Source organism: Liolophura sinensis, chromosome 8, assembly GCF_032854445.1.
Source record: "Liolophura sinensis isolate JHLJ2023 chromosome 8, CUHK_Ljap_v2, whole genome shotgun sequence".
Lineage (NCBI taxonomy): Eukaryota > Metazoa > Mollusca > Polyplacophora > Chitonida > Chitonidae > Liolophura > Liolophura sinensis.
Window position 1 is genome coordinate 50,880,006 of NC_088302.1, and position 16,873 is coordinate 50,896,878.

General features: G+C 40.6%; 1 protein-coding gene across 1 annotated transcript in view; it reads right to left on the minus strand.

The window, feature by feature from the left end:
• LOC135472746 (uncharacterized) overlaps positions 1–16,873 on the minus strand; it is a 59,941-nt gene that overhangs the window by 25,394 nt on the left and 17,674 nt on the right. The window contains exon 4 of the mRNA XM_064752408.1: positions 12,728–12,770. Coding sequence (XP_064608478.1) covers positions 12,728–12,770 — 43 coding nt within the window. The remainder of the gene's footprint in view (positions 1–12,727; positions 12,771–16,873) is intronic.

The window sequence follows — 16,873 nt, forward strand, 5'->3', positions numbered from 1 at the left end:
GTATAACAGGTCATACATTTGTACACATATAACACTGGCCAAACCATCTTTACAACCACTCTAAAATGGCCTCGCAACACCGATAATGATGACAAATCAAGCGCTACAGACCGGATAAAAACATTGTTATTTTCATCCATAATCTGGGCTTTTAGCCAGCTACAAGGGTATTATGACGGATATGGGTTACAGACTTTGAACGAAAAGCTGGTAGCACACAGACATCAATACAGGGTAATAATTACTCAAGCACTCTCCGGCTAGCTGTGTATTAAAATCTGAGAAACCTTTTTCACTACCATAAATGTGGCCTCAGAGTTCAATTAAAAAAAACATCAGGAACCAAATTTCTGCTGATAATGAGGTACTAGTATCACATAGGTCAGAAACATATGCCTGTATGCTCGTTGCAGGAGCTGCTGTAGAATATGTCCCTAATTATCTGCGAGTTTTCTGATAAATGATAATACAATGGCATGCAATTACATGCGAATAATAAGTAACAATGACCCCTCGCTGCAGAGGACAAGAATGAGATAGTTCTATTAAAGCATTCACATTTTTTTTTTGTATTCGAGCTCATTCTCATTATTTAACTCAGCTCAAAGTTTCTACAGGGGCTTATTTTCGGATTTATCAGGAAAAGAAGAAATAACTGGACAGGCAGCATAAAAGTCATGAATATGAAGCAAAAGATAACATAATGATTAAAGTTTAACCCACTTATATCGTTACAACAAATAACATACCCAAACAATCATACAGGAAGTGAGTTACTCAGACACAATTGATGGATTCCTCAACTGATTTTTAACAGCAAAATGATTTCAATATATTTCTTCGATAAACGAACTTTGGTGAATTAGGAATATCCTTCACAGATGAAGGCAACATTTTACAACATGTAATATTAGGCTGCAACATCAGAGTGCGACATCACAATGAGGAGGGGCCTCCGTGCCTCAATCGGTTAAAGCGCTAGTGCAGCGTAATGACCCAGGAGTCTCTCACCAATGCCGTCGCTGTGAGTTCAAGTCCAGCTCATGCTGGCTTCCTCTCCAGCCGTACGTGAGAAGGTCTGTCAGCAACCTGTGGATGGTTGTGGGTTTCTCCCAGGCTCTGCCCGGTTTCCACCCACCATAATGCTGGCCGCCGTCGCGTAAGTGAAATATTCTTGAGTACGGCGTAAAACACCAATCAAATAAATAAAATAAATAAATCACAATGAGTAAAATTAGAAATCACAGTACATAACATCACAAGCTTAGTGCTCAGCACCAAGAGGTTAGAGCAGTGATAGCTCTTTGGGGCTGTGATTATGTATACTAACACAGCCCTGTCCTCTTCTATAAGCTTACCTTGAACACCTGTGTACTCCCCTTGCTGAATTCAGTGTACTACAGCAGGGCACCAAATACTTTGTCTGTCTGTAGTCACAGTCATCTCAGCTATCAATTCCAGGTAGGTGTTGCCATGTGTCATCACTAATAAATCCACACAAGCATGAAACTATAGTGGAAACAGGATAAATTCCAACTCCAGCCGCCATCTTTGAATGCATACTCCTCACAGCCCATACAAGGGGCAAATACAAATAAATTAAACAAAACTGAGGAAAAGATTCAACAAGTACACAATATGTCAGAAGTGTCAGCAGTTATCTCCCTTGTATGCGCTGTGAGGAGTATGCATTCAAAGCTGGCGGTTGGAGTCGGAATTTATCCGGTTTCCACTATAGTTTCATGCTTGTGTGGATTTACTAGTGATAACACACGAGAACACCTACCTGGACTTGATAGCTGAAATGACTAAGACTACGAACAGATAAATTATTTGGTGCCCTACAGTAGTATTCCGAAGCCAGCAAAGGAAGTACAGAGGTGTTCAAGCTAAGCTTATAGAACAAGACAGGCGTATTATAGTATACATAATCAAATCCCCACAGAGCTAAGCAGGGAGACAGGACTGGTTGGCCCAGTGACACCTGTCAGTATAATGCGACTCAGTGGGGTGTCATGTCTGGTGTTTTCGGCATGATACTTCAGTGATCTTGGCAGGATGGACTCACCCTGCCACAGGGAGACACAGTACGAGTCATTACGCCGCGATGATGTGCTAACCCTCTTGGGCACTAAGGCCACCCATATAACTTAATATAAACATAAAATAAACCCAGTATCTCACAGTGTAATAAGTACCAATGATACAGTCACAGTGTAATAAGTACCAACGATACAGTCACAGTGTAATAAGTACCAACGATACAGTCACAGTGTAATAAGTACCAACGATACAGTCACAGTGTAATAAGTACCAACGATAGTCACAGTGTAATAAGTACCAACGATACAGTCACAGTGTAATAAGTACCAACGATACAGTCACAGTGTAATAAGTACCAACGATACAGTCACAGTGTAATAAGTACCAACGATACAGTCACAGTGTAATAAGTACCAACGATATAGTCACAGTGTAATAAGTACCAACGATACAGTCACACAATGTTGTTTAATTTCATACGCTACTTTTCCACTTTTCAGAAGTACCGTATGTGCAACATCTTCTACAGGTATATGTAAGTAATGGCACAAATAAATGGACTTAAGTGTTGTTACTTATTGGGTAATGATGCAAGGAGAGAGTCAAGGGTGGGTCAAGATTGCACAGTTCAGGTCTTTTCAACAATAAGCCCGTCAACAACACCTGTAGGGCCTTTTGGTAGTCATACATGCACATGAATTTTGTTGGAGGATCATTTGCCTTCACCTTTATGACATATATACTCAGCCCGCCATCTGGGTAAAGACCATCATGTTGCAAAGCTTGCCAGTCTGTGACTGGGCAAAGTGGTGGTTCACTCAACTTTCCACCACCCATGTAACTGACCACCTTTTTCATGGATTAGTGTTTAATGTTGTACTCACTTTTCCACTTGATTATACAACTAGGGCCATGGTTAATGGGTGGAGGACACTGGAGCTCTGAGTAAACCACCAACCTTCACCTTAAGACCTTAACCAAAGCAGCTAAGATTTATATATTTATTCCATGTTCCAAAAAGCAGAACATAAACCAATTGAGCCATCACGCAGTACATTAACCATCACAGCCATCAACCAGCTTATTGACCATCATCTGAGCCATCAAGCAGTGCATTAACCATCTGAGCCAACAAACAGCACATTAACCATCTGAGCCATCAAGCAGTGCTTTAACCATCTGAGCCATCAAGCAGTGCATTAACCATCTTGCCCATCAAGCAGCACATTTACCATCTGAGCCATCAAGCAACACATTTATCATCTGGGCCATCAAGCAGCACATTAACCATCTGGGCCATCAAGCAATGCATTAACCATCTGGGCCATCAAACAGCACATTAACCATCTGAGCCATCAAGCACTACTTTAACCATCTGAGCCATCAAGCAGTGCATTAACCGTCTTGCCCATCAAGCAGCACATTTACCATCTGAGCCATCAAGCAGCACATTTATCATCTGGGCCATCAAGCAACACATTAACCATCTGGGCCATCAAGCAGTGCATTAACCATCTGGGCCATCAAGCAGTGCATTAACCATCTTGCCCATCAAGCAGCACATTTACCATCTGAGCCATCAAGCATCACATTTATCATCTCAGCCATCAAGCAGTGCATTAAACATCTAAGCCATCAAACAGCACATTAACCATCTGAGCCACCAAGCAGTGCTTTAACCATCTGAGCCATCAAGCAGTGCTTTAATCATCTGAGCCATCAAGCAATGCATTAACCATCTGAGTCATCAAACAGCACATTAACCATATGAGCCATCAAGCAGTGCTTTAATAATGTGAGCCATCAAGCAGTGCTTTATCCATCTGAGCCATCAAGCAATGCATTAACCAAGCGAGTCACCAAACAGCACATTAACCATCTGAGCCATCAAGCAGTGCATTAACCATTTGGGCCATCAAGCAGCGTATTAACCCTCTGAGCCATCAAGCAGTGCCTTGACCATCTAAGCCATCAACCAGCGTATTAGCCATCTGGACCATCAACCAGCATATTAATCCCCTGACCCATTAAGCTGTGCATTAACTATCTGGGCCATCAAGCAGTGCATTAACCATCTGAGCCATCAAGCAGTGCATTAACCCTCTGAGCCATCAACCAGCACATTAACCATCTGAGCCATCAAGCAGCGCATTAACCATCTGGGCCATCAACCAGCGCATTAATCCTCTGACCCACCAAGCAGTGCATTAACCTTCTGGGCCATCAAGCAGTGCATTTACTATCTGAGTCATCAAGCAGTGCATTAACCAGCTGGCCCATCAAGCAGCTCATTAGCCATCTGGGCCATCAAGCAGTGCATTAACCATCTGGGCCAACAAGCAGTGCATTAACCTTCTGGGCCATCAAGCTGTGCATTAACCATCTGGGCCATCAAGCAGTGCATCAACCATCTGAGCCATCAACCAGCGCATTAACCATCTGGGCCATCAACCAGTGCATTAATCCTCTGAGCCATTAACCAGTGCATCACTCATCTGAACCATCAAGCAGCACATACCAGTGTTGTACTGTAGCATACTGACAATGGCGGAATCTCACCAGGACATGTATACTTAACCTGCTAGCATGTCTAAATGATCAAAGAGAGCAGCAGAGTGCTTCCACTACCCCTCTCCCCTATAGCTCTCCTCTCTCCACCTCTCAACCACCCTCCCAATATTCTGTCTAATCCAATAGCCCATAACGCTTCACAAGAAATTTTGGGGGGTTGCTGGGAGGTGAGATTGAGAAAATGGGGCCATTCATAACGTCCAAACAGCAGAAGAGCGCGGCTGGTTAAAATCAAATGGAAACCAATCATCTCACTTTCTCAATTTATTTATGTAGTTTGATGTGGAGTCTTGTATTGTTGGCCTGGCCGCAGCTGATACAGGCCTGCTCCTCGATGTAATTAGGCCTGAAAGGGGGTCGCTCCCCGGAGACACCAGTCCATGTAGAATGAGCTGCCGAGAATCAATTTGAACAAATTGTTTTGACTCTTTGGATCTTCTTTTAACAAAGTGCTGAGCTGATGTAAGCCGGCAGGCCAGGTCGCCACCAGTGAGCCCAACCCAACCTGCTCATTTCTTTAATCTACATTAATTGAATAACCTTTGTCATGTGGGAAATAAAAGCTCTAGTTGGCTATACAACCCCCACTTACAATCCCTCTCTATAATATGCATAATTGGTGGCCTGTCATAACCTATATTTCAATCAGCAGCCCCTAATATTGTAGATTATATGCTCCTGAGGTCCGGGTCTCTCCTCTGACGACTCCCCTGGGGTCTCCCCCTGACATATCAGCCCCGCACCAACAACCTATTACTAGTTGCTCAAGAATGCTCGCTCCACCACCAGCTAAAGCCACACAATTAAATGGTGATGCATCAAAAAATTACCTCTCGGCACTAGACAGCGGCAAATTGCCAGACCTTTCGTAATTTCTTTTAACCTTCCATCTGGTGGGCTGATAACCCGTGAAACAACCATTCATTCACTTCACCGTGTTACAGCCACACTGTGAAAATGACTCAATAATCTTTTCTTTTTTTTCCTCTCTCTCCCTCTCTCTCACTCAGCTGAAGTATGACAATAAATGTCAGATTTGGCGATATGGTCGTCCGGCAGCTAATTAACACATCAAAATTGCTCACATGAATTGGCCTTTGGGTCCTCCGATCTTAATGACCTTATCACACCCGTTTAATTACTACCTTATAAAAATGTAGTCCAATATAACGACCTTTACCCTTTGCCTAATTTCCCAGTTCGCTCCGCTGTAGCCTGTGTTTAACCGGGTGCCAATTATCTCTATCTATATGTCATAGGGAGCTGCGGACTAACACTGCTGACAAGTTGCCCACAATGCATCAGCAATTATTACAGCATAATGACCTACATTTTTCACATCAGAAAACCACTTTGAGCAATTGTGCGATGATTCGCTATTACATCATGCAAATATTATGTACACACACAGCCTGCCCATACTTAGTACAATTAAGCCATGATTAAACTTTTTGAAGGAGAGGGTACTCTTTTCACAACAGTACATGCAAAACAATTTTGGCGTGCTGCATTCATTTCAGAAAGGTTTCATTTCTAGAGACATTGCTCTTTTAACCCTGATTCAGGGCAACGCAGTTTGAATGATGAGAAAAATGAAACAACAGCCTAATATAGAATACATGAAACGCTTTGGTTTTATTTCTTAATGTGCAGATTACAATGTCTAATACCATATAATAGTACACACAAATTTCTCAACTTTGGGGGGTTAAAAATAGCTGCAAAGGACAGTTTTCTTGAGGCCAGGGGTCAGTCCAGAAATTAAGTAGCTTGCAGCAGTGATGTCAATGATGATCCCTGATTAAAAAGAACTATTAGGCAGACAGACCGAACGGGTCTGGCCGAATAGGGGCGGGAGTGTGGGGAACACACCGAATGAGGGCGAGGGTAGGGGCACGAAGAAGCCCTGCAGTATCTGTGTACATGTCATCTTGCCCACACGGTAGCAACACAGTTCACCTGGCTCGGGGCTCAGGCATGTTCGCCGAGATCCGAGCAAGATTAACGATGACATAATTTCTGAAAAACTCCAACCATTGATGGAAAATATGCATAATATTGAGGGGTAATTAACAGGTATAAAAATACCCCCAAAATTTTTTAAACAAAAATTCTGGGGCATAATTTTTTTCTTCATTTGGCATAGAAATATAATCTTTGTTTTATATATTTTTTTTCATGTATCCTTTAATAAGCAAAATTTTTGGCAGAATTGTTCAAAATTAATACTGATGGTAAAATATAATTTTACAACCCGTTGCATCTTGCAACAAAATTCATTTCAGTCAAGAAAAGAGGTTAATCAAGAAAAGAGGCTAATTAAGAAAAAACCTGTGTGGACAATAACATGTCAAACTGATGTCAAATACACCTCTCCTTCATTACAACACTCCAAATTTCACCAAAGTTGCTGGTGTCAAACTGATATCAAATACACCTCTCCTTCATTACAACACTCCAAATTTCACCAAAGTTGCTGGTGTCAAACTGATGTCAAATACACCTCTCCTTCATTACAACACTCCAAATTTCACCAAAGTTGCTGGTGTCAAACTGATGTCAAATACACCTCTCCTTCATTACAACACTCCAAATTTCACCAAAGTTGCTGGTGTTAAACTGATATCAAATACACCTCTCCTTCATTACAACACTCCAAATTTCACCAAAATTGTTGTTACATCTCTGCACATTTTCTTTATTTTCTTATAACCCAAGTGAAATAATAGTACAGACAGATTTCAAGTTTTTTTTTTCTTCTTTTTTTGGCACTTCTTACAATTAATATCCTGTACCATCCAGCGTTTCTTACCCAGTAGTTATACTCTAATTCCTCAACCTGTTCACACACGAAAAAGCAACAGATTTATGCAACTTTTTAATTTGGTTTCAGAGCCAAAACTGCATTGGTTGGATTGACCAATTTCAGGATTTCACAAAAAGTATAATTTTATTAGTCTATGCAGAATAATGTTCTCATCAAACGCTTGAATAAACACCTTAACGGCAAGAATGTGAAAAGGTTGAACAAAACCTGTGAGCTGTAATTGACCCAAAAATCTGCCACCAAAAGAGCATTTTTAGCAGTAAGAACATAATACTTTTGGTGATGAAACAAGATTTCCCATCATACCTTCCATCAAATCTGATCACATTTTTCCTAGATCAACGAAAGTCCGCGAATCAGGCAAAATGATTAACTTAAGGCTATAAGTAGCATAAAGCCTCACACAATGCACTTCACTTAATACACCTCAATAGGTAGATTTGCTCCCCTCCCCAAAACAAATGTCTGATGAAATTCTGAAGTGTTTGAATATGAAAAGATTGCTTTTTCGTGTAAAATTAGATGCATACAGAAACATACTCTAATGAGATGCAAATTTCCTTTATAGCCAAATTTCAAGCACCAATCTCACTACTGGTGTATGTTCACATGCATCCAATATTACATGCTGTGTTGGTTGTGAATATAGTCAGGGTAACTTTAATACTTCCACAAGAGACATTCTGACAAATCAGTGAAATTTTTCACCAAGAAAGCATTTATCCTAAAATCTGCAATTTATGCCGCGTTGTTTACTACACAATAACCTGTGTCAAACTGGTTACAATATAAGTGGACTATTCCAAATAAAATGTGGACAGGTTGTTGCAAAAAAAGGTTGTCTGTCTCCATCAAATTACAAACTTCAAAATCCCAATTGTCAAATGGAATATCACTATAAACAGAACATGAAATTTAATGGTTCATATAGTTAACACAACACCATTGCTTAAAACGTATGGTTACATGGTGTAATATCAAAAGGTATCAAGTTACTACAGGTAACAATATTACCTTATTAAACCTCATGCTTTATGTAAATGGTATTGCTCTACTTGCACATGAAATTTCTGAAGGACACGTCCACTGATTCTTAAGAGGAAGATATTTTAAAGTTTTTGCTCAAAGTCTACTACCCTAATTCTTCAACCTTTTACACTGCCTCTGTGACCAATAGTTTTAAACATTCTGAGAGAACTAGGGTGTTGAGTAATAATTTACACAGTTTTACAAGGCTTGTATCTTTAATGAAACGAGCATTTTTAGCATCATTTTCAAAACAATTGCATGCATAAATTCCACTGAAAAAAGTGCTTCAGTGGTTGAAAAGGTTGAAGATTTACAGCATGGCCGCCAAATCAAGTGACCTAGAATAACAAACTTCTTCTCTAAATTCTTAAAGATAACATGCGGCAATTCAGATGTCAAATTTATAACAGCTGCTATTTGCAGTTTTCTAGAAAACCAACAGCATTTTTTAAAGTGAACTATTTTTAAAGTCCAAGCAACAGGCTTGCTGGTGACCCTATAATTAGATTCTGTGGTCCGTTAGCCACTGCGAGGGCAGAATTCCAGGAAATCCCCCTTATGTCACTGATTTGGTTATGCACAACAGATACACAACATTGAGAGTTGACATATGGCAGTAGACACACAGAGCAAAGAGAATACAGAGCCTATAGACGGCTATACAATATTAGCTCCAGACATTGAAAAACTCAGGGCTCAACAAGCAGAGCATGGCCACTAAAAAGTATTCTTATTTATACTGTTTAGTGAGTGAGTGCTTGGGGTTTAATGTCGTACTCAACAATTTTTCAGTCATATGACTTCGAAGGAATCCTTAGGGTGCATGCACGTGTAATGTGCCTCCTTGTTGCAGGACGGATTTCCACCGCTCTTTTATTTAGTGCTGCTTCACTGAGACGACTTACCGAAGGCAAGTAAGCCACCCCGCCCGAGCCATTATACTGATACAGGTCAACCAGTCGTTGCACTATCCCCTTCATGCTGAATGCCAAACGAGGAAGTTACAACTTCCTCTTTTAAAGTCTTAGGTGTGACTCGATCAAGGATTGATCCTGGATCTACCGGTCCCGAAGCGGACGCTCTACCAACTGTGCTATCCGGGCCGGTACTACTGTTTAGTGCACCATCACTCACCAAGGCTGCCTTCAAAAATGCCGAATCGTGCAAATGTTTGTACCCACAACCTGTTGTTCAAAGAGACGCTCTTAACTTGTTCGTGATGTACAATATCAACATCATGATAATCTACCTAAAATATGTCACGCAGACCTGTGCCATTCTGTTGTTCAAAGAGACGCTCCTAACTTATTCATGATGTACAATATCAACATCATGATAATCTACCTAAAATACTTCACACAGACCTCTGCCATTCTGTTGTTCAAAGAGACGCTCCAAACTTGTTCATGATGTACAATATCAATATCATGATAATCTACCTAAAATACTTCACACAGACCTGTGCCATTCTGTTGTTCAAAGAGACGCTCCAAACTTGTTCGTGATGTACAATATCAACATCATGATAATCTACCTAAAATATGTCACGCAGACCTGTGCCATTCTGTTGTTCAAAGAGACAATCCTAACTTGTTCATGATGTACAATATCAATATCATGATAATCTACCTAAAATATGTCACACAGACCTGTGCCATTCTGTTGTTCAAAGAGACGCTCCTAACTTGTTTGTGATGTACAATATCAATATCATGATAATCTGCCTAAAATACTTCACACAGACCTGTGCCATTCTGTTGTTCAAAGAGACGCTCCAAACTTGTTCGTGATGTACAATATCAACATCATGGTAATCTACCTAAAATATGTCATGCAGACCTGTGCCATTCTGTTGTTCAAAGAGACGCTCCTAACTTGTTCATGATGTACAATATCAATATCATGATAATCTACCTAAAATATGTCACACAGACCTGTGCCATTCTGTTGTTCAAAAAGACAATCCTAACTTGTTCGTGATGTACAATATCAACATCATGATAATCTACCTAAAATATGTCACACAGACCTGTGCCATTCTGTTGTTCAAAGAGACGCTCCTAATTTGTTCATGATGTACAATATCAACATCATGATAATCTACCTAAAATATGTCACACAGACCTGTGCCATTCTGTTGTTCAAAGAGACAATCCTAACTTGTTCGTGATGTACAATATCAATATCATGATAATCTACCTAAAATATGTCACGCAGACCTGTGCCATTCTGTTGTTCAAAGAGACGCTCTTAACTTGTTTGTGATGTACAATATCAACATCATGATAATCTACCTAAAATATGTCACACAGACCTGTGCCATTCTGTTGTTCAAAGAGACGCTCCTAATTTGTTCATAATGTACAATGTCAATATCATGATAATCTACCTAAAATATACAGTAGAACTGTGCCATTCTGTTGTTCATAGAGACGCTCCAAACTTGTTCGTGATGTACAATATCAATATCATGATAATCTACCTAAAATATACAGCAGACCTGTGTCATTCTGTTGTTCAAAGAGACGCTCCAAAAATGTCCTCAAGGTACAATACCAACATCATGACAATCTACCTAAAACATTTCATGCAGACCTGTGCCATTCTGCAGTTCAAAGAGACGCTCCAAAAATGTCCTCGATGTACAATACCAACATCATGACAATCTACCTAAAACATTTCATGCAGGCCCGTGCCATTCTGCAATACAATACATGGGCTGTAAAATGATAATCTGTTAACAAAAAAGGGAGAGATGAGACAGGGCGAAATTTGATACCACAAATTTGTTCTTTGTGTGAAAGCCAGCAGCCTGCCCCAAAACGCCAAACATGAATTTTTAATGAGAGCATCGTGTCGCTTGACACCATGACTGGTCACTCTGACTGACGGATGATTAATTGGAAATAAATTACATTTGATATTTCATGTGAGCATTTGCCATGATAACAGCACGTCCACCTGATTCCGATCAGGAAGGTTACAGATTCTCCTCATCCCAGTATCACCCACACCCCTACCCCTGTCATATGCTGAGCTTTTCCTTATCCCTCCCTCTTCAAGCTGACTATCAATGTCTTCCTCCAAACTGCCAATGTTTTTATCAAAAATCTTTATTTAATCTTCAGGATTTCAGAACAGTCAGCAACACAGACCTCATAGTTATTCTGTTTTAGAGGAAGACATTTCATTACTCCAGTTACATGAATGTACACATATTATCATTTATCCCACATTAAAATACCTTGGCTGGAAAATACTACATTGGACTTTGTGTTTCCTATGACAAAGCAGAATTTTTCGATTCTGAAACTCCTGTATTAGAACATAAGTATAAGTAATTAGTTAACAGCTACTTTCAAATGAATTTGCTCAAGGGAATATGACAATTTTCCTGAATAATAAAATCACCAAGGCTAATGCTTAGCAAAAATCACAAAAAGGTGTACACTGATCCTTACCTTTCAAAAAATATTGAGTAATTCACAAGATACTGATATCTGATAACAATCACCTTTACCCGAATGTATATGCTATGTGGCATCTTCAGGAAGATCAATGTCTGCTGCTACACTGTTTTCTATTCAATAACAACAGGAAACACATCATTTACACTCCAAAGAAATGTTGCTGTGGGGTTTTAAAGGAAAAGACAACACCAGACCAAAGGTATACTGAATATTATGTGAATTGATGAAAAATCCCACATTAAGTTCAAAACACATATTTATTTTTGTGATGTTGCATAACCAAGACATTGCAGTTCGAAGTTATCAGAATCATTCACATTGAAAAAATGAAATCGCCATCACGTTATCAAATTTAAACAATCAGGCACCATTTATTTCTACAACCTGGGACAGCAGATGTTCCAGTTACCGTCATGGAAGCACTGCTTTGCCTGCCTCTAAGCCATATGTGTGTGGGGTACTGGTGATACCCCATATATTTTCAGCACTGTCGACAGTTATCTTCTCGAGCCTACCCCATAAACCCATGCACATGTGTACTTACTGACCCCCTGTGGTACATGTCACATGGCTACGTCACTGAGCATATACCATAACAAAAACAAAATGATTGGCAGATGGTGTGTTTATAGCCTTTCAGGTATTTCATTTGTCACCTGTGCATGTACGTACCACAGACATTTAGGAAATAATCTGTTATGGTTTTTCCAGAATTTAGGGCTGTGACACAAGAAAAGGGGTGAATGCATCAACATATTAGAAAGGAAGTTTTGCACACACTACTTACTGCCCGCTGTTACCATTTCCCCAGACGTACAAATCATTGGAATCTGGAAGATAAACAGGATGAGAAAGAATAATCAGAAAATATTTTCAACAGATTAGCACATTTCATTTAAACAGGCTATACTGAAGATTTTGGCAAGAAACTGATCAGCGCAAAGTTAATTGATTCTTTGTCTATATTATTTCAGGATACCCCAAATAACTGCTGTCCACAATGAGCCTTTGATTGCTTTCCACATTGAGCCTTGCCCACACATGTGTTTCTATGCAAAATCCAGAATAAAGCTCATGAAACTCATGATGCGATCCACTTTTTAGAGCTTTTTCAATCTTAAGAATCATTTATGGACACTGTAAATACATGTAGTGCAGGTGTGAGTTAGTGATTGGGATTTAACGTTGTACTTAACAATTTTTCAGTCATATGACGACAATAGTACAAGTCTGAGACTGGTATTTGCAGAAGGCAATAATTTTAGCTATTCTTGGTAAACAGCAGATTTGACTTGATTAGTGAATATAGATTTTTGGCCAAAAAATCTCTAGTATAGCTTCTTTAGGGCAAATATTTTTCACCTTTTCCTAATTTTATATATCTTAGTAAAATACACAATGTAGAATACCAACAAATTAGTGTGAGAAAGTAACGTTTATTTAAGACACCTGCATGTACTTCTTCATCCCAGATGTTTTAGAATGTCTCCAGATAAAAATAAACTGGTTGAACACTGAATACTGAATGAATACTGTAACAAGAGCCATAACAAAACAGTGCTATACTCAGTAGACAGATTGCATAATGATGTCATCACCTTCAAACGCTCTGCATTATGGGCTTCAAATCAGACTGGATTTGTTTACAAAATGGCAACAGCAATGATCTCTGAGAGACGAGTCTACAACATTACCTACAAGTCTCCATCCTATGTTCAGAGGGGAATAACGGGAGGGAGGGGGAGATGTATTTACACAGGCTCACTATCTACACATGACAAGGCCACAACTGTAGAAATAACTCATGTGGCATAACCCAAGTGACACATGCATACAATTTTCACGTGGTCTCTGTCAAGCCCACAATCATATGGGGGGGGGGGGGGGGGGTCCACAGACTCACTATAAGTCCCCATTCTGTGTTCACAAGGCAATAACTCAAGAAATCACTCATGTGGTGTTACCCTAGTCGCATATGCACACGTGGTCACATGGTCTTTGTCATGCCCACAAAGTTTTATGGAAATCCAATCAAAATTGTAGGAGGAGATGCTTTCACAAGGGAATGATTACAGGCAGGCAGACAGACTGTACCTAAACGCCATATTCCCCTGTACTATCTGACAAGGGAATGATTACAGGCAGAGGGACAGAATGTGCCTGAATGCTATATTCCCCTGCATTATATGACAAGGGAATGATTACAGGCAGACAGACTGTACCTGAACGCTATATTCCCCCGTATTATCTGACAAGGGAATGATTACAGGCAGACGGACAGACTGTACCAGAATGCTGTATTCCCTTGCATTATATGACAAGGGAATGATTACAGGCAGATGGACTGTACCTGAACGCTTTATTCCCCTGTATTATCTGACAAGGGAATGATTACAGGCAGACGGACAGACTGTACCAGAATGCTGTATTCCCTTGCATTATATGACAAGGGAATGATTACAGGCAGATGGACAGACTGTACCCGAGTGATGTCTTCCCCTGTACTATCTGACAAGGGAATGATTACAGGCAGAAGAACACACTGTACCTGAATGCTATATTCCCCTGCATTATATGACAAGGGAATGATTACAGGCAGACAGATAGACTGTACCTGAACGCTTTATTCCCCTGCATCATATGACAAGGGAAAGATTACAGGCAGACAGACTGTACCTGAATGCTATATTCCCCTGTATTATATGACAAGGGCATGATTACAGACAGACAGACAGACTGTACCTGAATGTTGTATTCCCCTGCATTATATGACAAGGGAATGATTACAGGCAGACGGACAGACTGTGCCTGAATGCTTTATTCCCCTGCATTATATGACATGGGAATGATTACAGGCAGACAGATAGACTGTTCCTGAACGCCATATTCCCCTGCACTATATGACAAGGGAATGATTACAGGCAGATGGACAGACTGTACCTGAGGCTTTATTTCCCTGCATTATATGACAAGGGAATGATTACAGGCAGATGGACAGACTGTACCTGAGGCTTTATTTCCCTGCATTACATGACAAGGGAATGATTACAGGCAGATGGACAGACTGTACCTGAACGCCATATTCCCCTGCATTATATGACAACGGAAAGATTACAGGCAGATAGACAGACTGTACCTGAATGCTGTATTCCCCTGCATTATATGACAAGGGAATGATTACAGGCAGATGGACAGACTGTACCTGAACGCTATATTCCCCTGCATTATATGACAAGGGAATGATTACAGGCAGACGGACAGACTATACCTGAATGCCATATTCCCCTGCATTATCTGACAAGGGAATGATTACAGGCAGATGGACAGACTGTACCTAAACGCCATATTCCCCTGCATTATATGACAAGGGAAAGATTACAGGCAGATAGACAGACTGTACCTGAATGCTGTATTCCCCTGCATTATCTGACAAGGGAATGATTACAGGCAGACGGACAGACTGTACCTGAACGCTTTATTCCCCTGCATTATATGACAAGGGAATGATTACAGGCAGACAGACTGTACCTGAATGCTGTATTCCCTTGCATTATATGACAAGGGAATGATTACAGGCAGACAGATAGACTGTACCTGAACGCTTTATTCCCCTGCATCATATGACAAGGGAAAGATTACAGGCAGACAGACTGTACCTGAACGCTTTATTCCCCTGCATTACATGACAAGGGAATGATTACAGGCAGATGGACAGACTGTACCTGAACGCCATATTCCCCTGCATTATATGACAACGGAAAGATTACAGGCAGATAGACAGACTGTACCTGAATGCTGTATTCCCCTGCATTATATGACAAGGGAATGATTACAGGCAGATGGACAGACTGTACCTGAACGCCATATTCCCCTGCATTATATGACAACGGAAAGATTACAGGCAGATAGACAGACTGTACCTGAATGCTGTATTCCCCTGCATTATATGACAAGGGAATGATTACAGGCAGATGGACAGACTGTACCTGAACGCTATATTCCCCTGCATTATATGACAAGGGAATGATTACAGGCAGACGGACAGACTATACCTGAATGCCATATTCCCCTGCATTATCTGACAAGGGAATGATTACAGGCAGATGGACAGACTGTACCTAAACGCCATATTCCCCTGCATTATATGACAAGGGAAAGATTACAGGCAGATAGACAGACTGTACCTGAATGCTGTATTCCCCTGCATTATCTGACAAGGGAATGATTACAGGCAGACGGACAGACTGTACCTGAACGCTTTATTCCCCTGCATTATATGACAAGGGAATGATTACAGGCAGACAGACTGTACCTGAATGCTGTATTCCCTTGCATTATATGACAAGGGAATGATTACAGGCAGACAGATAGACTGTACCTGAACGCTTTATTCCCCTGCATCATATGACAAGGGAAAGATTACAGGCAGACAGACTGTACCTGAACGCTTTATTCCCCTGCATTACATGACAAGGGAATGATTACAGGCAGATGGACAGACTGTACCTGAACGCCATATTCCCCTGCATTATATGACAACGGAAAGATTACAGGCAGATAGACAGACTGTACCTGAATGCTGTATTCCCCTGCATTATATGACAAGGGAATGATTACAGGCAGATGGACAGACTGTACCTGAACGCTATATTCCCCTGCATTATATGACAAGGGAATGATTACAGGCAGACGGACAGACTATACCTGAATGCCATATTCCCCTGCATTATATGACAAGGGAATGATTACAGGCAGATGGACAGACTGTACCTGAAGGCTTTATTTCCCTGCATTATATGACAAGGGAATGATTACAGGCAGACAGACTGTACCTGAACGCTTTATTCCCCTGCATTATATGACAAGGGAATGATTACAGGCAGATGGACAGACTGTACCTGAACGCCATATTCCCCTGCATTATATGACAAGG